Raw genomic sequence first — 26,644 nt, forward strand, 5'->3', positions numbered from 1 at the left:
AGACTTTGAAAAAGCCTACGATATGGTTAATTTAGTTGGAGTTTATTGGATAATGTGTTGGCCTTGAAGGGTTTTAGTGGGTTTTGGAGGAAATGGATAAAAGGGTGCATGTCCAGCCCATGGTTGTCAAATCGAGATTCTAATTGATTTGGTGCAAATTTTGAAAAATTGATTCCAAATGACACGTGCTTATGTACCACAATATAAAATAGCAAAACACATTGAAACATCAGCAGATTTGGACCAATCATGTTGTTAACTGGAATGCAGCTTGCCTTTGAAGTAAGTTTTGTAGGTTTGAATGCTGCAATGATCTATTTAACTCTACATATACTTATGTAAAGGAAAAACTAGCCATGTACAAAAAGATATACCATGATCTATCCATGCCACCTCTATCAAGTATTATGTACTTCGTCACAAAACTATAAGTCCAATCACATGTGTTGTGAGATGTCATCTTCAAAACAAAAAAGATATCTAGAAGCCCACGTCTCATTTTTCATAAAATAGAATGAACTAAACCCTAAACCATTTATAGAATTTAGATTACTAATATGAAAAGTGGTGCATCATCAGTCATCATCCCATTCCCCTAATGCAAGGTCATTGTCATCATCTTCATTGTCTACCATAATCATCTCTTCATATTCCTCTTCTTCTTTATCGTCTTCCTCATCATAAATCAACTCAATGTCATCTTCTTCAACATTTTTGCCTTTTCTTTTATGATCAAATCTTGGGGTCATTGGTCCTTGATAATAATATGATAATATAAAATTATTAGAATATGACAGTTATTTTTAAAGCTCTCTCCTCCATTCATAAACTAATTACCTAGGAGTAGCAAATATAAAGTCTTTAGTCATACAACTCATACCTCTCGTTCTTTTCTTGCTATATCCAACTACTCCTTTATCTTCAAAGCAATCATTTTCATTCATCAATGAAATGTCTTCTGATAGACAAGGTCTCTCCTTTTCGGTAATCCAATCATCATTTGATTCCATCTTTGATAAACAAATTGGATCATGTGTTTCACTGCTTTGTTGCCTCCTTGCTTCCCTTAGCTCTAGTGGACTGTTGTACTTAACAAAGACAAGAGCATTGAGTCTTTGTTGTTCTAGCTGATTTCTTTTTTGGAGTGAATCTAGTCGAATGTGCTCCAATTTCTTCTCTCACATCCCATGGCACTACATATGAGGCTAGGAATTCGTATTGCAAGTCTTTGAAGCTCTCCTTGCACTCCTCTCCATAACTCTCCCACCATAAAGCTATACATATGATTAAAACAAATGAATAAACATAATAATTTATGACTATGAACGAAAAAAGAAAAACAAAAATTGCAAAAGTAATCATAAAAGCAAGTACGCAGCATTTGAATTGATATAATACCCGGTTGTTTCTTGTCTCTTGTTTGAATAGCCATGTGTCACGGACCCCCAAAATGGGACTCAAGTAAGGGCCGTGTGGCACTCGTTGAGAGCTCTCCCTCGACAAGTCAGCCAACTCTCACACGTTCAAGCCTGCAAGCACGAGCACCAGGTGAGTCTCAATACTCAAGGAAAACAAGGAACAATAGGATTTCACATGAGCAATATATTCTTATACACCGAATAAGACTATAACAATCAGAGACATCATAATCCAAGGCAACAGAACACCACAATGAAAAGAACTACTTGTATTATTCATCTACAAGAGAATCACCATACAAGCGACAACACAGATATTCATATATTCATTCTAAATCCCTGAAGAATACAATTATAGCAGTATCTCACTCCCCCATTTTCCCCATTACATTGTCACACCCTAACATCCTCCCCCACTCAATTTATCGACGTCCTCGTCGATGTGTTGTAGACGGCCTTCTCACTCTTCCAATGTCGATGTTGATGTCGTTGACTATGAATTTCTGAAATCTTCAATCTTCTGTATGGCATGTTGAAGGTTGTCTGCTGTTTCCCAACTATTCTCTTCTTCCCCCAGTCCTAACCACTGAACCAGAAATTGTTGTTGTTGACGACCGTCTAGATTGACGACTCTGTCTGCAATGATCTCCCGGACTTATTTGGTGACAGGATGCCTTCTGGAAATTGTTGATCTCCTTAATTTTTGTCGGTGCGGATCTGCTTCATCTGTGTGGAATGGCTTTAAATTGCTTACATGAAACACGGGATGAACTGGACGTCTGTGGCTTTTCATCCACTCGGGTTGCTCAAGCCGATAAGATGCATGTCCCACCTTTTCGATTACTCTGATTGGACCTTCGTAACGACGTAACAGCCTTTTATCCTTGCCACGAAGAAAGCGAAATGTCTCCGGCGGCCCATTTCTTCATGCGCTTGGATGCTTTTTCTAACTGAGCTCGGGTGACTTCGATGTTTTACAACTAATTTTTCGTGAATTGGTAGGCTTTTGGGCAATTTCCTTTGTATGGACCATCCAGAGTGTGTGGAAGAGTCGGTTGTTGACCTGTCACAATCTCAAAAGGGCTTTTATTAGTTGCAGAAGATTTCATAGAGTTAAAACAGAATTGTGCCGTGTCTAGTAAAGTAACCCAATTCTTCTGATTGGAGTGAACAAAATGTCGCAAGTATTCTTCCAGCATCCCATTAAAACGTTCAGTTTGACCATCTGTCTGTGGGTGATAGCTCGTGGAAAGATTAAGGTTTGAACCCATCAAGCGAAAGAGTTCACCCCAAAATCCCTCCGTGAATCTAACATCCCTATCACTAATTAAGCTTTTTGGAACACCCCAATATTTCACCACATGCTTGAAGAATAACTGAGCTGTCTTCTCTGCTGAACACGGCTTCGAGACTGGTACGAAAGTTGCATACTTTGAGAACCGGTCAATCACCACCAAAATTGTGTCAAACTCCTCTACTTTTGGCAACGAGGAAATGAAATCCAAAGAGACACTCTCCCATGGCCTAGCAGGAACTAGCAATGGCTCCAATAAACCTGAGGTCTTCTTTCTTTCTACCTTGTCTTGTTGACAGATCAAGCACGTTTTAGTATAACTCCTGACATCATCTTGCATATTTGGCCAATAGTACCCCTGTGTAATCAAAGCATGAGTTCTTCGCCATCCCGGATGACCAGCCCACAACGTATCATGACACTCTTTCAGTAAGGTTTTCCTCAAGTTTCCAGCTTTAGGCACATAGACTCTCCTGCCTTTAGTCATTATCAGTCCATCTTCTACCCAGAATTGTCGTGTCTTCCCTTCGTCTATTAGTTTGCTTAGTGACTGCGCCTGCTGGTCTGTACTTAAATGTTCCTTAATAAGATTCTTCAAAGGTAGCGCCACCCTACTAGTTGATAGATGACTGATGATTTTCAATGCTGCCAATTCAGTTTTTCTACTTAAAGCGTCGGCCACTTCATTCGTCTTCCCCACTTTATATTCAAAAGCAAAATCAAATTCAGCTAGTTTCTCCTGCCAACGGGCTTGTTTTGACGTTAGTCCAGGTTGTGACAAAAAATGAGTAACTGCTACATTATCGGTTTTTACCACAAATTTGGACCCCAAGAGATAGTGCCTCCACACCCGAAGACAGTGAACCACTGCGAGAAGCTCCTTTTCTTGTGCTGTATAGTTCTGTTCGGCACCCGACAATTTTCTACTTTCAAAAGCAACTGGATGCCCATTCTGCAAGAGAACTCCCCCTAATGCAAAGTCTGAGGCATCTACTTGCACTTCAAACGGTTTTGTCACATCAGAAAGATTAGCACAGGATCTCCTACAATCTTTTCCTTTAATTCAACAAATGCTGATTGACACTCTTCTGACCACCCCCATGGTACCCCCTTCCTCAATAAATTTGTTAACAATACAACTCTTCTAGAGTACCCCTCTAAGACCCAAGAAAGATCGCAATTCTCTAACGGATGTAGGTGCTCGCCACTCCTTGATAGTTTTTACTTTAGCTGAATCCATCCGAATCTGGCCCTCCTCAATGATATGCCCCAAGAATTTGATACGCTTTTGAGCGAAAGCACACTTCTCCCCTTTTACATATAACTGATTTTCTTTGAGTTTTTGAAAAACCTTTCGAAGATGATCTTTATGTTCTTCTAAGGATGCGCTGAAAACCAGTATGTCATCAAGGTAAACAACCACAAACTGATCAAGGTAGTCCCGAAAAACCTGATTCATTAGAGAACAAAAGGTAGCGGGTGCATTTGTTAGCCCAAAAGGCATGACAAGGAATTCAAATGCTCCATACCGTGTGACACAAGTGGTCTTCGGTTCATCTCCCTCAACAATGCGCACTTGATGATATCCCGATCTCAAGTCCAGTTTCGTGAAATATCTAGCTGTATTTAACTGGTCAAAAATATCAGCAATCAGTGGAATAGGATACTTGTTGCGCACGGTCACCTTATTAAGAGCCCTTTAATCTATACACAAGCGCAAACTACCATCTTATTTCTTCTGAAATAACACTGGGGCCCCAAAAGGTGCTTTTGAAGGCCGGATGAACCCTGCTGCAATAAGATCATTCAGTTGCCTTCTAAGTTCAGCTAATTCAGGCGGCGCCATTCGATAAGGGGCACGTGCTGGCGGCTTTACTCCTGGCAAAAGTTCAATTTCGTGGTTAATCTGTCGTCGAGGTGGTAAAACCCTGGGTAGCTGTTCTGGGATCACCTCCTTGAACTCTTCTAAAACTTCCTTAATCTCAAGTGGATATTTCCCTACTTCTGCATCTTCTGAGACTATTGGTAGAACCACGAAAGAAGATTCTCCCCTTTTTACTCCCTTTTTGAATTGGTGGGCTGAAAGCAACTTCCTCTCATCGAAATTGTTGTAGGCTGCGGGGACCGCACAAGGTGCACTTCCCATTATCACAAGACAATCCGCAGCTGGGATCGGCATTGAGCGTGTCACTTTAAGAAAATCCATCCCCAATACCACATCAAAGTCGTCAAGGGGTGCCACAGTGAAATCAACTGTTCCAGACCATGATCCCATGTGGCATGCCACTTTAGGTACCACCCCCACTGTGGTTAATGCTGGAGAATTCACTGCTTTTATTTTGCCCACATCTTTATCTACTTGCAATTCTAACCGTTGAGCTTCAGAATCAGCAATGAAATTATGGGTGGCCCCTGTATCAATCATGGCCCTGATTTTCTTTCCATTCAAAAGTAGATCCACATACATTAGTCCCTTCTCCTGAGACCTGTTGTTAATTACTTGACGCTCTAATGCCCCCAAAAATCTCAAGGCTCCCACCATATTCGGTTGTTCTTCTGGAATTGCTGTTGAGGTTTCGGTTTCCCCTCGAAGGGCCTTCATAGCATTCAAAGTCTTACGATTGGGGCACTCCGCCACTCGATGTGGTCCACTGCAAAGAAAACAAGAGATCGGTCGACGCTCTCCACCCCCTGTTCGTCTGCCCCTCCACTCCCTATTCATGGGCGCTCTTTTATCTTTCCAAGAACTATTTGTCTCCTTATCCCTTCCCCAATTTGTGGGCTTATACACTTTGTTGGGACGGGAATCATTATTGGCGGATGTAGGGAAATTTCGCTTCCCAGAAGTATCTGAAAAATCATCCAACCGTTCAGCAGCAGCGAGGGCAGAAGAGAGATCACCAGCACCTTGCCGACGTATTTCATTTCTTGGCCATGTCTTCAAACCCCGAAGAAAATGAATCAGTTTATCCGATTCAGTCATGTCTACAATGTCCAACATCAAGGCTTGGTATTCCCTTACATAACTCCTTAACGAGCCCGTTTGTTGCAATTCCATTACTTTGCACTTTGCTATATACTCCACATTTTCTGGATAGAATTGGGCCTTCAACGCCTGTTTCAACCCCTCCCATGTGTTAATGACACATCTATTGTGCTGAATATCATTCCATTTAGTTCTCCATCACAATTTTGCATCCCCAACTAGGTATACCGTTGCCATATTGACCCGGTCCACTTCTAAATCCACTCGGGAGCACGTGAAGTAGTGTTCCATATCAAAGAAGAAATTGTCTAGCTCCTTTGTATCTCGTGTACCCCCAAAACTTTTAGGTTCCGGTACCTTCCATCGAGAACTCTCATTTGGATGTGCAACTGGCCATCGGGCTAACTGTGCCACTGCATTCACTTTCGCAGTGATCTCTTGTAAATCCCTCTGGACTTGGACCACCGCACTTTGGACATTGCCCATCTCCTTCAAATCTCCCTTCAAAGCAGTAATGGACACTTTAACATCTTCTGTAAGGAAATCAAGATTATCCGTTAGCTCCCGTAAGGAGGCCTCAAGCTCTATTGGCTCCCCTCGTTGGGACGAAAGAGATGGAAATATGCCCTCAATATGTTGTAGCCTACTCTCAAAGGCTTCCAACTGCTCGATACTCTTCTGGAAGACCTCAAGCTCTCTTGGCCGTTTCTCCAGGGATTTCACACTTGGAATGAATTTTTCAAGTTCCTCAAGTCTCTCTACGACTTTTGATACCCCATAGAGATTTTCTCTATGGTTTTCTTCGGCGGCCTCAAGCTCTGTTGACCCGCCTTTCTCTTTTATCAATGTTGCCACCAACCCTTGGAGGTCACCGCACGTTATCTCCAGGGTTGCGAGTTTTGTCTCAAGCGCCTCAATGCGCTTCACTCTTCCTGACTTATTTCTCCTAATCCCACGCATGGTGCTCGCACACACTGTGCTCTGATACCAACTGTCACGGACCCCCAAAATGGGACTCAAGTAAGGGCCGTGTGGCACTCGTTGAGAGCTCTCCCTCGACAAGTCAGCCAACTCTCACACGTTCAAGCCTGCAAGCACGAGCACCAGGTGAGTCTCAATACTCAAGGAAAACAAGGAACAATAGGATTTCACATGAGCAATATATTCTTATACACTGAATAAGACTATAACAATCAGAGACATCATAATCCAAGGCAACAGAACACCACAATGAAAAGAACTACTTGTATTATTCATCTACAAGAGAATCACCATACAAGCGACAACACAGATATTCATATATTCATTCTAAATCCCTGAAGAATACAATTATAGCAGTATCTCACTCCCCCATTTTCCCCATTACATTGTCACACCCTAACACCATGCTTAAACCAAACATTCCTTCAATTTTTTTGAATTTCTTCAATTGTTAATCAATCTTGATCCTTGTTCAACATCCATATGCATTTTCTCAACAGTGTTATATAGACCAATTTTTACTTCCATGTCCTTATTAAAGTAATCATTGAATTGGAACCTACAAATAAAAGAAGTGATAAGATAAATGAATAGTTTATAGGTTCACTGCGCATGTAACATGTTACTAAATTTATTTAGTTTTTGGACGATGCAACTTACCTGAAAACTTTCACAAGTGGGGCTCACACACTTCAAACAATATTTTATTGCTTTCCAAAACTTATCATCACACAATAATATGTCCTCCACTTTCTTAGCTTCCAACCTTGAAGCATAGTGACACATGGCCCACTTCTCTTATGCAAACATATGGCCCGAAGAGCAAGCTTGTTTTCATTAAAACTCTTCAATGTGAGAAAAGATGTAGCAAACTTTGTAGCCTTGACTCTCTTCAATTTGTTTTTTTTTTTTAGAAAGCTTCCTAAACATGTGAGGCCCCCATATGTGTCGATAAATGAAGACACACACCTCATTGGCCTTTTGAATTGTATTATGAATTATGGGCAAATCTCCATATCATGCAATGTCGATTCAATGCAATGGGCAGCACATGGAGACCAAAAGATATGTTTCCTCTTCTCCATTAACAACTCACTAACACTTATATAAGCTGAAGCACTATCTGTCACCACTTGAACCACATTTTTCCCTCCAATCTCTTCCTCTAATGAATCAAGCAATTTATATAATTTATAAGCATTCTTCACCACACTTGAAATGTCTATAGATTTGAGAAAAACTGTGCGACTAGGACTATTAACCAGAAAATTCATGAGATGCCTTTGTTTTGTGTTGGCCCATCCATATGACATTAAAGCACATTCGGTGTTTACTGTTCTTTCATATATTTTTTCATAATGCCCTTAACACTATCAATTTCTTTCTTTAAAAAGGTCATTCTAGCCTTGTGATAACTTGGAAGCTCCGATCCTTTTCCATTTTCCCGAACCATCTTCATCATTGATGCAAATAATGGGACACTTCACCAAGTTGGATGGTAAAGCTTGCCCAAATAAATACCGGAAAATGCTTGAAACCACCGGCTTCCTATTTTTCATTATTGCATTCAAGTTTTGTGTCTCTTCTTTGTCCTCTTGTAATTTGAACTTGTTCTTGTTCTCCAATCTTTTTTTTTTTAACTTTTTTTTTTTTTCGTTGTCAGCATTTTTTGTTTTACTTCTTTCAAAATCCTCACAAAATTATCCCTCACCTTTTCTGGACACCTCTTACTACATTATCATGATCCTTTGCTAAATGATGCTTTATTCTAATTATGCCACCCCATCTTTCAAGTCCAATAATTGCACTTCAAGTGCATCCTATTATCATTGATTTGGGAACAATGATCCAATGTAGGATCTTTACTCTTTGTATTGGAACTCTTTTTTCTTGGCTTAGCACTTTTGAACTAAAAGCCATCTTGCCACAATTCGGCAATCAAATAAGCACAAACTTTCCAATTCAATATTCAATTTTCAACCTACAAATGAAAAATGAACATCATATTTAGAAAGAGTAAGAAAAACCTAAAGAAGTATAATATAATACTATATTACTAATTTATTATAACTTTATATTCTATAATAGTTTAATAATATAATGAATAATTGAATATTATAAAATATCACAAAGTATGATAGTCTATTTTAATGTTTTATTAATTGTTGAATAGTTGATTCAATATATTTAACAATAAAAAAAAACCATGTATACACATTCTTTTAAAAAAATAAGGGAATGAATCAAGAAAATATTAATAAAAAACAAAACTTTGTGGTTTTTAAGACTATATTTTAAGAGAATGTATCATAAAAAACAATAAAAATTTGAATTTCATTTTGTTTTATAAGAAAAAATATCATTTTTAATGTACGCGGCCATGGATTTTCTTTAAAACTTTAACTACGAAATAAGAACAAAAAGTAAAGGCAACCAAGTTAAGTTACATACCTACGGTCCTACATAGCCAATAGAACATACTAGAGTTTTTCTTTCTCTGTGTGGAGTCTTCTCCATTGTTGAGACTGTTTCTTCAATGGCAAATGGAGCAGAGAATTAGAAAGCTCAGGAAGACACTAATCTATGATCTTGCTTCTATGCCAAGACAGAAGCACAGAGGGAAATGTCTGATTTTCCTTCAATGGTGGAAACAGAGCACAAAGAATGGTTGAAAAGAATTAATAAAAATGCCCAATCATGATAATCTCAATTTTCCCAGTGCGAACAAAGCAACAAGGCAATTAAAGTTTGGTTGCAAATTGCAACTAAAATGTTATACCCAAATTGGCAAGCACCCAATGTACAAATAGTTTAATACAATTAATTAAAAAGAAAAATATTATGAAATATGTTGCTTTAATTTCTATTGATCTTCATCGTTCTCCCCCTGTAGTCTAGCACTAGTGTTTCTCTTTCACCATAGAAATAATCTGAAATAAAAAAAAATAATATAACTTCAATTTAAACATTTTACTTGGGAGTGCCTACAAAATTTTTTTTTTAACTTCTAGAATAAAAAAAAGAGAGAATAAAAGTCACAATTATGTTATTACTAGTGAAATAAAAATGACTATTAGTTCTAAAATTCTAAATATTTTAATATCATTAATGTTTTGTGATTTTCATAATAAAAGAAAAACAAAGAAAATGAGTTTTTATGAAATTGATTACCTCAACTAAGAATAATTTAAGGAATAGGCGGAAGGATCTCTTTTGACTGTTGTTTTTTGTTGACCTGCAAAGATATGAAAAAAATAAAAAAATAAAAGATTAGTGTTTGATGAAAACATTTAACAATAAAGACGGAAGTCCCTAATTTTACTTTGTTCTTTTTTTTAACTCTATGGAGATTGCGAAACAAATCTCCTGCACAAAGAAACACTTGCACCACTTAAGGAAGAACAATATGGATCAATTGCTTTACTACCAGCACTGATTGTTGTCTCTGAAGCCACTGTGGTGATAGGAATGGCTAAGTTATTTGCTGCCATCTTTGACAAGACATGATATTTCAAATTATTTACCTTGCACCACCCCAATGCATTAAATGTCCTTGAATCACCTTCACACATGTCACACCCCATTTCTAAATAAATATCTAAATCATATTTTTGTGGTTAAATAGTTTCAACCTTCCTAAAAAGTTGCATAAATTCTGACCACCCAGTAGAGCAAGCTTGGGCCACTTTCAATTCCAATACATGAAGAGCTCACATTGTTTTCTCCACTTAACTCATCACAAATTGCATTTTTCATATTCAAATATTCCCCATGAATCTTATACAATGCTTGTTTAAATTTTGTTATATTCTCTTGAGCTTCATTTTCGTTAAACATTTTTAGAAAAGTGAATTCAACAGCCTTCATTTTACATCTTGGATCCAAAACAGCAGTTGTAGCCATCAACAAATTACATTCACCCTAATATTTATCAAACTTCTCATCCATTTTTGTTGCCAGTGCTCTAATGTACCAATTATCAGATTCTGACTTTATATCCAACCACACTTTCGCCCTATATACTCCATTAGAAACAAGTTTGTAGTTGGATGGTTAGTACCTGAAATGATGTTGGTGGCAACACTAAACACTAAGATTTCACGAATTTTCTCAGCCTTTTCCCATTCTTCTTTACTTGGACAACAAATATAGCCAGATTCTCGATCGTGAAATTTAGGAATCACCTCTTTAAACTTAATTGCAGAAACCAACGTCTCATAAGTTGAAATCCAATGTGTTTTGCAATCAAGAATCAACTTATGATGTGACAATTGTAATTGTTGCACAATCTTAGAGAACATTTCAATCCTATCTCACTTCCATTGATATAGCTTATACTTTCATGTACATGTTCAATGATTTCTTTAATCTCTTGAAGACCATATTGAACCATAATATTTAAAATGTGAGCACAACATCGAACGTGAAACATCTTACTTCCACAAACCAACCTTTTAGTTCTCAAGAATGTGTCCTTCAAGATTTGAATACAAGTAACATTGGTACTGACATGTCTACTGAAATAGTGTAGATCTACAAAAAGTAAAAATATAGAAGATAATTTTATGTTAGACGTACAACAACAACAACAAAAAAACCAAGCCGTAGTCCCACTAAGTGGGGTCGGCTATATGAATCCTTTTCTGCCAATTTATGTGATCATGGACCATTTCTTTTGATTTATGTTAGACGTAGATGATGAATATTTTACATCATTCTAAACATAATAAAAAAATAAATTTTATAGAATAATATTTAAAGCTAGCTTTGTTTTCAATCCCCCATTTTGTCAAACACTTGTAAATAGCATCAACTATCTCAATACCATGAGGAGGAGGAGGTAAGTGAACAAAATTGAGAACATGCTTTTCAACCTCTAATTAGAATCAATAAAATGTCCTGTGAGAACCATCTACCCAATCTTTTGAAGTTTGGAGTGCCACAAATTATTTGTCAAACTTTGTTAACATTCTTCAACAATGCTTTCAATTTTTTCTTCTCAATGTCATGCACTTTAAAACGATCATTTCTACAAGTTTGGCGTGAAATCTTCTGCCATTTAGGCATTCCATGCTTTTGCATCATATTAAAATCTTCCTCTTCCAAAATTGAAAATGGGCTCATGCATGAGTATCCAATGTGCTGCACCCTTCGTCATCTTTCCCATGTCAAACTTGCCATCATGTAAAGCACTAACTCCTTCCATTATCCCCTTATCTCCAGTTGATTCAGATGGCATAGGTTAATCTTACTTTATTGTTTTAGAAAAAGCCTTTGCTTCAACCATGTTTTTGGGTGCCTCCAAAAATGAGTTGTGCTTTTTGTTGCTGAGATCTTAAGCGTGTGGTGACAATGGATGCGCTATGTTTTTTTAGTACCATCAAGCATATCAATTTCTTTAAATTCCTGCCAAACTTTAGATGTATTTACTCTCTTTTTACTTCCAAAGGGATTATCATCCTCGGCCTCGTTAACATCTTGAGTTGTATTTTCGTTAGCATTATCTGCATCATCCTCATTGATAATTTCATTATTTTCATTTTCTAACTCATATTTTGCCTCATTTTCCTCTTCTAACACAATTTGGTGGGCAAATGACTCACTTCTATATCTAGATAGGCTTGGTGTGGTAGATGACAAATCTATCATGAAAACAGGCAAAAAAAAAGTATCATTTCATTAGCAAAACAATTACACATTCCCCTAGGCTTTGGCTTGGGTGATGGGTGCCATACAGTATTACCCTCCTATTACATATTTTTACTCACCCAAATAGGTGACTACAATTGCTTAAAGTGTAGACAAAAAGCATATTATTAAGATCCATATTGTATCCTAGCATTTTCTTTAGAGAATTGAATGAAGATGAGAATAAAAGAGGAAAAAATTCAAGATTCACATTGCATAGCATGATCGCATTGTAACCTGCCAAGAAAGGTCTTAAATTTCAATTTCGACTCAAATTTCGAAGCTCCAAAAGTGCGGAAATTTCGAAGGAAATTTCAATTTCGATGTCAATTTCGATTTCGATTTGAAAAAATAATGGAAATCAGTAGTAAAGCATGAAATTCTTTGTGAAACTTTAGAAATGGTTAACAAACGTAATAATGTAAGTTTTAGGACTAATATATTACAAGTTAAATACATCTATGCTGTGTATGAGGTGGAAAAGTTGTAATATAAACTGTATATCAAACATATTTGTAAGATAATATACAGTAAAACATTTTCAGTTAATACAAATGAAATTCATAAATCATTTAAATATTTTTTATTATACAAATAATGATAATTTAGACATAAATGGTTGAATAAAATGCTGCTGCAAGTTTATTTTTTCATATAATTTCAAAAGCATTTATAATAATATTTTGTTTCAATAAAATAAATAAAATAAACTAAGAGAGAAATTTCACTTCACTCCTAAATCTCTTATTTGAATTCCAAGGAAATTTCATTGTATAGTTAAAACTTTGACAAGTTTCACTGAAATTTCGATGTAAATTATGCAAGACAGAAATCGATTGCCATTTCGATTTCGAGGGTGACGGAAACCAGAAATTTCGACAATTTCATGGAAATTTAAGACCATGCTGCCAAGATGGGCTATGCAAATGAATGATTAGCCAATTGTAAAAATTTCCAGGAAATTCTGAGAAAATAGTTTACAAGACAACTCAAGAGAAAAAATGAACACTTGATGTCATAACCAAATAAAAAGTAAATCTTAAAGAACTATAGTGGCAAATGTGATTTACTTTGGAAACTTATGAAAAATTATGCTTTACTTTTTTCATGAGGCAAAATGCAGCACCAAGGTTGGATGTTTTAGGGCTGTGAATCTTAAATTGAGATGAGATGGAAAAAAAAAAAAAGACATTACAAACAAAATGAGTTTTATGATAGTAAATGAACTTTGAGTTTATCTAAAAAATAATCCAAGATATTTGTTCCTTAAGCCTTTAGGGTTTAGGTATTTTATCTTAAAAAGTTAGGAGGTTTAATCTTAAAAAAGTTAGGAGTCTTATTGCTGATAACACTTAAAACAGAAGGGTAGAACAGCCCAACCATCCTTCCCTAGTTAATGAATGACTATGACTACATTATTCATGTAATAGTGTTGCTTAAATTCCGTCATAAGAATTGAGAAATTCAATTTGAAACAACAATTTTTTTATTTCCAATACTACTTAAAATCAGTGTCCAGCTTTGCTAGTAACTAGTAATAAATTTTAAAAGATCAAACCTTTTCAATCTTTTGGGTTGTAAACATGCCTAGAATATTGCTATGGAAAACAATTTTCGTATTCTATTTTTAGTTTTCTCAAAAAACTACAAAATGGAAAAATGTTTTTTTTTTTTTTTTTTTTTCAGATTTTGAAAACATGAAAAGGAAACACAAAAATAGTCTTTTCTAAGTATCACACTCAAATGTTGGAAGGCAAGGGAAAAAGGTGACATTTTTGTACTAATATTTGATAATGCAATGACATCCAACATAAGAACTCCCAAGTTCAATTTTTTTTTTCTTTTTTTTTTTTCTCTAGAATTTTAAATTTAATGAGAAAATGTTGAGGTTTAGGAAGAAATGCACATGCCTTGATGCCATATAGCTGCTAAGAGGCAAATATAAACCCAATTTTTATTGAATACATTAATAATTACCAAAAGTTTCATACATAAGTTTGATTAAAGCCATTAATTACTTTGACGTGAGAATACATTTGCTGAAAATACCATATTTTTTTTCATCTACAGTAAGCTAATAATGGAAAAGATGAAACCTTAATGCACATGATGAACCACCAAATTATTTGTTTGGTGTCCTAAATCCAAAATTTTGAAAAGTAAGTAATAATTCATTTGAGGAAACCCCAAAAAATGGTGTGGAGACTAGATAATTAGACAATATTGATTTAGTTCAATGGAGTACCAAACATCCCTCAATTCTTTTTGTCAAAATCCAAATAACTTAATAAACACTTCAATATTATCAAAAGACTATCTTGATAATCTAGAAGTAAAACAGTATCCCAACCTCACTTGGCAGATTCAAAGACTCAAAGGAGGACTAGATGTCTAGATTTTATGATTTTTTGTATATCAGATTTAGAGGGAAAACGGTGAGCAGCGAACATAGAATATATGAGGAGCACCCGAATCTGCAAGGAGCTCAGCTCACTGTCTGTGAAGATCCAACCTACAATACTAGTGCTCCTAGCATCCTACAACTTATGATCCAAACAATAAACTTTCATGAACATAAAATCTTAGATTTCGAATCAAAATTAAACAAGAAGCACATGAAACCTGAACAGCAACTTCGGACTTCAGAGAATGTGGAATCGCATAAGTTGTTGGATAGTTGGAGCCGCCGTGCGTGGAGGGGCAGCTTCATCCCTAAAGGCCATTGGTTTTAGAGGAATCAGAGTTGTCATGGCCCTTGTGTGTGGTTGGTGGTGGTGCGTGTGAGTGGCATGTGACGATTGGTGAAGGCAATTGTAGTTTGGAACCCTAAAATCAAAATAACTCACTTTCATCAATCTAAAATCTTAGATTTTGAATCAAAATCAAACAAAAAACACTAGATTACGTGAATGACAAGCCTTCGATCTTTAGAGAGTGCAGAATCGCATAAGAAGTTGGACTGTTGGACGGCTGGAGGTTGGAGTTGTTGTGGGTGGAGGTGGTTTCAGTGGAATTAGAGCTATCGTGGCCCTCGTGGGTGGCTGGTGGTGGTGGATGTGGCTGTGTGGGCAGCTTGTGGCGACTGGCAAAGGTGACTAGGAACCCTAAAACCCTTAATCGTATTTATGGGTAGTAAGAGTAAAATCCTTGTTCTTTACTTTTTTCTTTTAAGTTAAAAATATAATAGATAATACATTAATAAAATACTATTATTTTATATATTGTATATTATTTATTTAAAAGCTCAATTAAATTTGTGAGCGTGTGAGTCAAGCATCTCAAAACTCAAACTTTATTTGATAGGAAGCTTGAGTTGCCGAGTAGCTCGACTTGAGCTCGAACTCAAACTAAGTTGAGTTGAGGATAATTCTGGGTCGAGTTGAGCTTAAGTAGCTTGGGAGTAAGCTTGACTCACTTACACCCCCTACAACTAACTAAATTGTGCAAAAAAAAAGGGTAAAAATGGGTTTTAAAGCAGTCGGAGATGAGAGAAGAGAATTATTTGAATCCTATGATTTGATTCGATTAATTGATTTCAGATGATAATTGTATGATTCTTCATCGAATTAGTGCAGTCTTTGATTCTCCATATAGATCAGCTTAGTTTCCCCTCCACTCTATTCGAATTGCATGATTCAAATCGAGAATCGGTCCGATTTGATTCTAGAATCGACCGATTCTAACAACCGTGCTCTCTACAATGACAATGTTAGTCAAGTAAATGGTCAACCATGAGGGTGGTTTTAGGCCTTATGGGGTTTAAGGCAAGGGGATCCTCTTTCCTTGTTTCTCTTTATTTTAGTTGTGGATGTGCTAAGTAGGATGATCAATCATGTCCAAGGTGTCATTGTCATTTGGGTTCTCAAAGTAAGTAGGGAAGAGATCATATTGCCCCATCTCCAATTTGTTAATGACACCCTCCTCTTGAGGATAGTATTTTTGAATTTTCGCAAGACTCATGCATTACTAAAAATCTTTGAGAATATTTTGGGTCTTAAAATTAACATGTCTAAGCGTGGGGTAGCGGGTGTCAACTTAGGTTTGATACAGTTAGATGGTTTGGCTGAACTTGTGGATTGCACAATTTTGGAGTGGCCTTTGTCTTATTTGGGTCTTCCCCTTGGTGGTAATCGGGGGTTGGGGGTTGTGGAAGAGGGCTTTCTTGGCATTAGGATGTTGCATTACCCTCTTAAATGCAACTATTTCTAATATACCTATATAATTTCTTTCCCGTTTTTCAAAATTCCAATTGGGTTGGCGGAGACCTTGGAGAGTATTATGAGGGATTTTTTTATGGTCAAGAGTTGGGGAGAGTAAGAGAGATTATTTAGTTAGCTATGACAGGATTTGAAGACCGAAGTCTGAAAGCGGTTTGGGGCTTAGGAAATGGCGTCTAAAAATATTTTGCTAGTTGGAAAATGGCTTTGGAGGTTTCCTTGTTGGTTGACTCCCTTTGGGGACATGCTAATTAGAAGTAAATATGGCTTGCATCGGAACGGGTGGTATACTAGAGGAAATGCTTGTGCTTTATATGCAAGTTCTTGGAAACTCATTTCTCATATAGCCCATTTATTCTACCCTCTTACTCGTTTCCAAGTTGGTAAAGGAAACAACGTCTACTTTTGGGAATGTATTTGGATGGAATAGGTCTTGTTGGTGTCTTTAGTCCTTTGTATTTTTAGATTGTCTTGGTTACACAACTTTTGATTATTAATTTCACAATTTGGCAGGAGATTTGAGTAGGTGGTTCCTCTTATTTTTTTTTTCCACTAAATCTTTTTTTTTTTTTTCTCAACCTATGAAATCCTCGAGACCTTGTACTTTTCGTTTGAATAATTTTATCTGGAAGGCAAAGGTTCCTGTCAAAACTAAAGCTTTCATGTGGACTTCGGTACTTTATTAGCTTAATACCAATGATTTGTTGCAGAATAGGAGGCCTCACAAGGCTATAAGTCCAGATTTATCATGTACCATGACTCAAGTGAAAGTATTGACCGTTTGTTCCTACATTGCAGCTTTGGTTTATGTTGTTTTCAGTCTTTGGTGAGGTTGTGATTTTCCCAAGAATAGTTGAAGCTTTCTTAAAAGTGCATTATAGAGGATTTGGGAGAACTAAGGAAGGGAGGATCCTTTGGAGATGTGCTATCTTTGCTTTCCTTTGGATTCTTTGGAGCTTGGACATAATGAAATGCAAGGATTTTTAAAGGAAAACCAAATCATCCTTGTTTCCTTTGGGATAAAGTGGTTTTCTTTGTCTTTTTGGGCTCATTAATTTGGTATTTTTTTTTCAGGGTTTACTTTTGTTAGATCCTCAGAGGACTAGACGGGGGCATTATTGTAATCCCACTGGGTTTTTTTTTTTCTTTTATTTATTTATTTATTTATTTATTATTATTATTATTAATTTAGTTTTTTTATTATTTCTTTGTGAGGATCCCTTATCCTCCATCTTGATGTAAATTCATCTCTTTCTTGTGAATGAATTTCTTTTCTATAAAAAAAGAGGTCTATATGGAACAACCACCTGGGTTGCTTAGGGGGAATCAAACAATTAGTTTGTTGGCTCAAGAAGTCCTTGTATGGTCTGAAGCAGTCTCTCAAAGCATGGCATGATATTTTAGTTTGGTCTTTATGGTTCCGTTCATTGTGTATGTTGGTGATATTGTGATAATTGGTGATGATGACTGGGGCACTTGAAGCATGTTATACAAACTAAATTTCAAACCAAGGATTTTAGGCTATTGAAATATTGGGTATAGAAGTATTCTATATCTTGTATGGGAAAAGTGGAAGTATGTTCTGGACAGTTTAGTTGATACCAATCTGTTGGGATTTAAACATACGCCCATGGATCCTAACATCAAGTTAGTGCTAGATGTGGTTGATTTGTTGGTCGAGCTTGGAAAATACCGGCAACTTGTTGGAAAATTGAACTACCTCACTGTCACTTGACCTGATATATCTTTTGCAACAAGTGTTGTGAACTAGTTTCTTGATTCTCCTAGAACAAGTCTTTGGAATGTAGTCATTCGTATCTTGAGAAACCTCAAAGTGCACCTAAGAGAGGTCTCTTATATCAAAATTAGATCACACTTTTGTTCAAGGATAGATAGATGCAGACTGGGCTTGATCACCTTTTGACAGAAGATCTGCAATTGGGTATTGTTTTTTTGTTGGTGGCAACTTGGTATCCTGGAAAGTAAGAAACGAACGTGGCCCTAGTCTAGTGCTGAGTCAAATATTGCCTCTGATCTAGTCTTCCATGAGCAAACAAAAGATATTAAAGTTGATTGTCACTTTGTTTGAGAGAGGAACTTGTGGGGAAGCTCATTACAACGACTTCTATGAAGTCTAATTTCCAACTTGCTGATTTATTCACTAAAGCCGTTTTTGGAAAAAAGGAGGGGGGAGGGATTGCTTGGGTTAACTCCATTAGTAAAGAGCTAGGAGCATATGATATCTATGCTTTAGCTTGAGGGGATGTTGTTACTAGTTAATTTAGTTTCTTAGTATATCTGCTCTGTGTTATTGCTGTGTTGTAAGTGAGTTAGTGCTTAGAGTTAGTAAGGGCAATAGGGTCCTTGTCATGTCCTTGTCAAAAAGATATTATAAATAGGAGTCGCCTATCATTGTGATTAGGTCTTTGAATTTACCCAATATTTATATCCAATATTTTGGAAACTTAAAAGAGGAAGGAAATGGTGCATACTTCAAAGAAGGAGCAGGTTGAGCAAGTTATTGAAGTTAGAAAGGTCAAGACGTATGGTAGGAAATATTACTACTTCGTTGTATAGAGGGAAGGTAAACTAGATGTATAAAATTTGTGGATAAGTGAAGAAGAATTTAAACAGAGTAGATGCTTGTGAGTGTGCAACTGTAAAACTTGGCCACTCAAAGGCGGGTTTCTTCTAAGAAGGGGGATTGATGCAGTGCAGCTGCAGCTGCGAAACATAGTTAATCTTGTTAGTATAACATGTATTAATTATTGTCATCTTGGTGTAATTATTATGATCTAGTTCCAAAGTGTATTTATGAGGTCTTCCAGGAATAGCCATTTGCCCAGGCATAGTTAATGCATGCAGTACAAAAATTTCTCTATTTGTTTTGCTCATTAATTCTGATCTTCTTAGAATGTTCCTGGAAGAGTGGGTTAAGGATTAGCTCAGTGGCACCTTCCATAGTCTCCAGCGTGAATTTCCTGGCGAGATGATCTCTCTTTGCCATTAGATATCCCTGCAATTAATCCTAATCAGATTTTTGATGGATCCTACAATCCACTTCCACCATGCACGCTATATTACAAAAAGAAAAAAAATATGTTAGCTGTCAGTAACCTTTCACAATCCGTTTTCCTTTTTGGATTTGGGAGTGTGTGAAAATACATAACTAGAGCTAGTTAATCCATTGTCTTACCGAAACAAAAAAACCATTCCCCTAATAGCTTGCCTTTTAAAAAACCATGAATTTACATGGTTGGCTATTTTAAAGGAACATCACAATTTTGCTTCCCTACAATCTTTTTCCTAAGCATTGTTAACAATGTCTTTTCTTTAACAGAAGCTTTCTGGCCTCAGAAAGTTGTATGATGGTGAAATTCTTGAAATCTTCTTTTCCTTTTAATTTGAAGTGGGGCTGTTAGCAAGGACTAGCTAGGGAGTCCAGGATATGATAGTTGCATTTAGTTCAATGGTTAATAATATCATTTGAAGGGAAGTTTTGAAAGCAGCGCATTGAAGTCGTGGGGCTTGGGCTGCTTCTATGTCAAGCATAGCCCATTGTTTTTTTTTTTTATTTATTTATGTGAAAGGATTTTCTCACCCTCATTGACCTTCATAAGCCCCCATGCATTCATATCAAGAATGATATTCATAAACGTTTAATTCATAACCGTCCTCATCCGTCCTTATGACTTGTCATCAACATCCTTTTTATAATCATCTTCATTATTATCATCAACATCAACATCAACTCCATAAGCTCCATGGTAGCAATCTTAGAACCCCTTTTATACTCACCATCTTTCTTCTTCTTCTCCTCCTTTTGAATGGGTGCCAAGAAAGACAAGATGTTGCAGCATAACTGATGACAGTGGGGCATGGCATTGGATCAATGTCACTTAAATGGCAGTCGCAACTCGATGTTGGTGGGCACGTTGCAGTTAGCTTGCAACCCTAAAGAATCCATTTTTGCTCCTATTAGAGAGAGAGAATGAGAGAAAAAGAGATCCAATATGAGATAACGGTGGCCGTGCCCATTATTCTAGCATTGGTGATGGCAATGGGTAGCTCGACAGTTAACTTGGTGGCATGGATGCAAGGTGGCGGAGGTGAAAGACCTACAATCCTTGCAGAGTATAGAAATAGAGAGAAGGCTTTGAGAAGGGAGGAAATACTATGGTGATCGAAGCCATCATCAATGATTGCACACCGCTGGATTGTGCTCATCCACCACTGCAACGTGCTCGTGTGGAGAGTGGTCTCTCGAAGAAGCTAAAGAGAGGGGTGTTGTGACTCCTCCCTCACGTGGTTGTATCTCTTAGATAATTGAGTCGCATCACCCAATTTGATTGGTTGGGTTGATTGAGTTGGCTCGACCCATATGTTAGTTTTTATCTTTTTCTATTTATTAACTATTTTTTTCTATTTTTAATTTATTATTTGTTTTATAATTAAACAAAAATTAAAGAAGAAAGTAAAGCATTTATTGATATAATTTATTGTTATCATTAGTTATACTATAGTTATTTATTATTATTAGTACTCCAATTTAAGTTGGTTTTTTTTTTTATAGTTTTTTTATAATTAAAATATCATAAAATTCCAAAATATTGGAAGAAAAGAAAAAAAAAATTAAACAATTATTAATTAATTATTTTTTTTGAGGTTGTAGTTTTAGATATGAAAATGTTTAAAAAATATTGATAGAAAGATTTTTTTTTGGTTATTTTAATTTTCATTTGTTATTGTTATCATTTTTAACAATTAAAAAATCGAAAAAATTACTAAAAAATAATTTTTTTAGAAATTTTATTTGTTAATTTCTTTAAAAAAATTTTTAAAAAAATCTAAAAATACATGAAATTCCAAGTAAATCCAAAAATGTTATAATTTTAAAAAAACTCCATAAAATAAAAAACATTAAAAAAAATTCATAATGAAGTGTACAATACCGTAAAAGAAACATGGGTTTGTTATGAGCTGTATGCTCAATTTGTGTTTCTCTAATTTGTGGTATTTAGTGCTTAGGGTTTTCTAATATTTGTCTAGGTTTAATATTTGTCTCATTAGGCATGCTATGAATTAATTACTCTTAGAAAAACAATAACTGATATGAATCTCATGATAGACACCTAAAGGGCGCACTAGCACTCCCTTGGGGTCTCCCGATGTAGTCCTTGTACATAGACTACCATGAAGGGTTCAAGGCGTCCAAATATCAAATGGAGGGTAATTTAAAAAAGAAAAGGTTTATCTAATTCTTGAGTTTTAATGGTCTATGGTTATTCTCAAAGTTATGCCATTCAATTTGACGATGGGTGCTTAAAGAGGATGCAGTAATACTCGCCTAGGGTTTCCTATGGTGTGTGAGAGAATCCTTGTAGGCCTAATTAGACTAGCATGAAGAATGTAATGTTATTTAATAATAAAAGGATAGGTAATAAAAAAGAATTCAAGGACTGTGGTGATCGATATGGTTAAGTAGATACGTCCGTGGGATGAGTGTGTTGTGGCGTTAATAACTCTCCTATAACAATATTCTTGAACTCAACTCTGCCTTGTAGACCATAGATCCTATCTTTTCAATAGAGAGGGCTTATGCTTAACTTAGGTCCCCATTATAATGGTGGGGCAAATAATTCCTTAGAGGTGACTTTATCAAACTATCAAAAAATAATTAGGCATCATATTTTCCTTGTCACCTTATTGGGGCATTTAGACCCCCAAAGCTCACATGTTGAGATGTGCCACAACAATTTCTTGCTCTTCCAAGATACTAGGTTACCAACAACGAACACACAATATTTGGTTGTGGATCTTTTGTTAGAGGGTGACCTTGACTGCATCTTATAGCCCTCAATATGAGTGTGGCCCCAATTATGATACAAAATGCCTCTTCTCGGTGTACTTTGAGGTATCGGAAGATACAAATGATGTCTAGCAACTTGTCTAGGGAGAATTAAAAAGTTGGCTTACAACATTTGTTGAGAAATATACGCCTGGTTGTATGAGTGTGCACTACTTTAACTTTCCAAGAATGTCTGTTATCATCTAATGTCAGCCAACAAATTACTCGGATTCGGTAGTAATTTTATTTACGGGTTTGGATCCCAACAGCCCAGTTTCATCTATAAGATCTAGAACATATTTTCTTTGTGATGGTACGTTTTTCGTATGATATCTGGATATTTCTATGCCAAGAAATATTTTAATGGACCCAAATCTCTAGTCTAAAACATTTTTTGTCTCGGAAATCACTTTTTCAGACTTCGATTACTGCAAACATAATTACCTGTAATCATATTGTGACATTGTCATCTACATATGCCACCAGCAAAATCTTACTAACGGTAGTATGGCTTTAGATCATATAAGAATTTTTTTAGATGATGCACTAGTGTTAACTCTCCTTGAGCAACAAATTTGGATGGTTGCTCCATATAGACCTCCTCTTGAAGATCACCATGTAGGAAGACATTCTTCACGTCTACTGATAAGAGGTGGCTGCCGAGTAGATGAACAAACAAAATGCGGCAAGTTTGGCAATTGGGGAAATGTGTTAGAATAATTCAAACCATACACTAGAGTATATCCTTTGGGAACATGATGGGCCTCAAACTAGCCCCGGAGCCATTAGGATTCACCTTCATAGCATACACCCAGCAACAGATACACAATCTTATTAGCAGGCACTAGTTCCTATGTTTTGTTATTCTATAATGCATACATCTGTCCAACCATTGTTCTCCACCCATAATAGGATAAGGCTTGAGACACATATTTGGGAAGGGCAACAATTGATAGAATACTGGAAAAACAGTAATATAAGGATGACAATAAATAATAGCAGCTGAGTACAGGTGTGTTTACCTTTCCAGAGAGCAATAGGAATATTAGTATCTTGGGAAATTGATGGACAAAGGACACATACTTGAATATATGAGGAGGTTGTGTGAATAAAGGAACATTTTGGGATGAGATGGAGTAGGGTATTTTATCACCAAGAATAGAGGATGGCATTCATAACATAGCAGGCAATGGGCATGACATCACTCCAATACACTCCAGGGGCCTTCATCAAATATAGTAGAGGGTACGTGTGACTTCAAGGATAAGTATATGTTTCCTCTCATCAACCCCATTTTGTTGTGGGATGTGGGCGCACGATGGCTGATGAATTGTATCAAATTTAGTTGGGTAGTGAAGTGGGTACTCAATCACTCCGTAGCTTTATCACTGCGAATAAAAAGTATCTGGATGCGTAAATCAACTTAAGTTGTAATGGGGTTGATGAGAGGAAACATATACTTATCCTTGAAGTCACTCGTACCCTCTACTATATTTGATGAAGGCCCCTGGAGTGTATTGGATGCGTAAATCAACTTAAGTTGTAATCTTAGAACAAAATGCAGAAAAGGTATGAAATAACTCAGGATAATATTTTATTAAATTAATATAAAAGTGATAAAATATCACAAACCCAACTTTAGCACAAACCAAGACTCAAACATTAGAATGGGTTAACAGAAAAGGGCTTACTGCTTGTTTATTGATTTGGTAAGCAAACAGAACATGATGATGCTTTCCCAATTAACATTAATTGCCCTCAAGATGTCGCAAGAACTCAAAGTAGGAATATCCAAAATTGAAGAAAGAGAGATTAAGGAGTAGGATTTACTATCCCTATTATCTTAATTACACTTACTGGACCCATCAACAGGCGTTACGCTAGATGAGTTTTCATAATAATGGAGAGTGGGAAAGAAATTGGTTATACTTGTTATATGGTTAGCAGTGGCTAAATCTATAACCCAAGGGAGAAATATTGGACAACAAGCAAGCTGTAGGGATGGCTATTTGTGCAAGAGACGCGATAAGGAAACAAGCTTGCTAGGATGTGACATCATAGGGACTCTGAATATTCTTCTTCTGTAACAAGTCCAACATGTTGCTCTCCATTTTCTGAATTGGGAATAATGGAATCTATGGTAGATGCATTGGCAATGGCTGGGGGCTTACTATGAAGATCCTAACTATTTTGAAGATCCCAATACTGCTTGTATAACAACATTGTGCACAATGAACAACTTGTGGGTGGCCTCTACTAGGTCCATTGCTTCTGCATATAAAAAATATCAATTGTAGATGTGCTTCATCTCTGCAAAGTACTTTGTGATACTCCTGTTGTCCTTGTTGTAACTGAAAGTACTCCAGGGAAGATTGTACATGCTAGTAATATAATTGGAATATAGGGTTTTTGATATAATCCCAACTCTCCTTGCATACCTCTAAATGCATGCACATCCATGCAATCAGGGGTTCGGAGTTCCATTGTTGGAGATGATCAATGCATCTTCCTGAACCCACACTTCTTTTTTATTTGTTGTCACTAGTCCTAGATTGAAACAAGTGTTTTGATTTGCCTAAGCTGTCAAATAGATCTTGACAGCCTTAGGCCACTGCATATTATTCTCTCCATCCAACTTCTTGGTAGTTATATGTTGCAGTGATGAAGGGAACATATTTCTGGGATTCATGGACTCCATTTTAACACAAGCAAAACAAGACCAAGAATGAACAAGGTAACTGGAACGTAAAACAAATCAGAAGGAACCTAACATAGCACTTCCACAGCCTTGAGAACTCAGCTACCGCTAGCATGTTGATTCTCATGGTAGTCAGTACCAAACAGTCATTAATGAAATTTTCTAGTGAATGACAAAAAAAGCTGGATCTTTTAAAAAAAACATGGCCCACAACTTGGTATTATGGCTTGCAGAGGGACATGAGCTATGTAGGAACAGATTGAACCAAAAACAACGCTTAAGAAAGTCTCATGCACTGGTGTGAGGAGTTGGGACAGTCGGACTTTGTCTGGTGCATGAGGGTGTATGGATGGACTTCCAGTGATGAAATTTTAGGGCTAAGATTTGCAATGTTTGTGTAACTGAGGTTGGTTTTGCAAAATATATAGGGGTTCTTATGATTCTGAACTGGCAGTAGCATCTACAATATTTTCAGTGACTGCAGTTTTTTCTGGTTACTGCTGGAGTTGTTTCAGGCCTATGGTGGTGTAGACGACCCTTCTACTGTGGCATGCTTGCATAGTGTTATGAGGTTTAGGGATTGGTTTAATGGTGGTGGCAGCAGCACTTTGGGTTTAGGTTTTGGGATTAATCTTTGATACCATGAAGAGAATGTTTATCGAATTTGAAAACCTAATTAAAAAAATAGGTCTCTATTATCTATTTATAATGTGTGTCATATACATTACAATGACCATCATTCCCTTATTAACTCATGCTTATTGATACACAGCAGTAATACTAAATAATTGAGACTAAATAAGAGGCAACTGGTAAGAGTTGTTTGATTTCCATGTCTGAGTACATGTTTTTGTTAGATGAAGTTATTGAGGTGGTATAATGGATTCTTATAGACTTAAGCTAGATCTTCCTCCACATCTTGGCATTGCTACTAATTCTAGCTTAGGCTATATATTTGCCCCCTTTTTTCATGCACTACTTGTTGAGAGGTGTGTGTTTTCTTAATATGCAATAAAAAATTATTCCTGTAACTAATTCCTGCTGCATGTACATTTGCTGAGCAGGTTAAGATAGGACTCCGAGTCCTTACGCGTCCTGTGGCAGACCAGTTGCCTGCGATATACCGAACTCTTGGGGAGAACTACAATGAAAGAGTCCTACCTTCGATAATTCATGAGACTTTAAAGACTGTGGTTGCGCAGTATAATGCAAGCCAACTTATTACTCAGCGAGAGGTCGACAATTGGCTCTTTCTAATTGCTCAATGTATTTTGTTTGCTTTTATGTGAAGCATGCTAGCTTCCTGGTTGGTTACCCAATATAAGCGCACATTGAAAATTACCTTGATAAAGTTTAACTCGATTGGATAATGTTGAATATCTGGTTCTTGAAGTTTCTTATAGCCATCCTATTCATTTTAAAATGTCCACCATATTTAGCTTATCAAATTTTGTTCTCACCCAAATATAGGGAAAACAATTAGCTGGTGCTCAAGAACTTGATTTTTCTTTATG

General features: G+C 36.5%; 1 protein-coding gene across 2 annotated transcripts in view; it reads left to right on the top strand.

The window, feature by feature from the left end:
• LOC131144921 (prohibitin-1, mitochondrial-like) overlaps window positions 1–26,644 on the top strand; it is a 58,947-nt gene that overhangs the window by 31,555 nt on the left and 748 nt on the right. For both annotated transcript variants that reach the window (XM_058093880.1, XM_058093881.1), the window contains exon 4: window positions 26,195–26,365. In XM_058093880.1, coding sequence (XP_057949863.1) covers window positions 26,195–26,365 — 171 coding nt within the window. The remainder of the gene's footprint in view (window positions 1–26,194; window positions 26,366–26,644) is intronic.

The sequence above is a fragment of the Malania oleifera genome, chromosome 12, assembly GCF_029873635.1.
Source record: "Malania oleifera isolate guangnan ecotype guangnan chromosome 12, ASM2987363v1, whole genome shotgun sequence".
Classification (NCBI taxonomy): Eukaryota; Viridiplantae; Streptophyta; class Magnoliopsida; order Santalales; family Ximeniaceae; genus Malania; species Malania oleifera.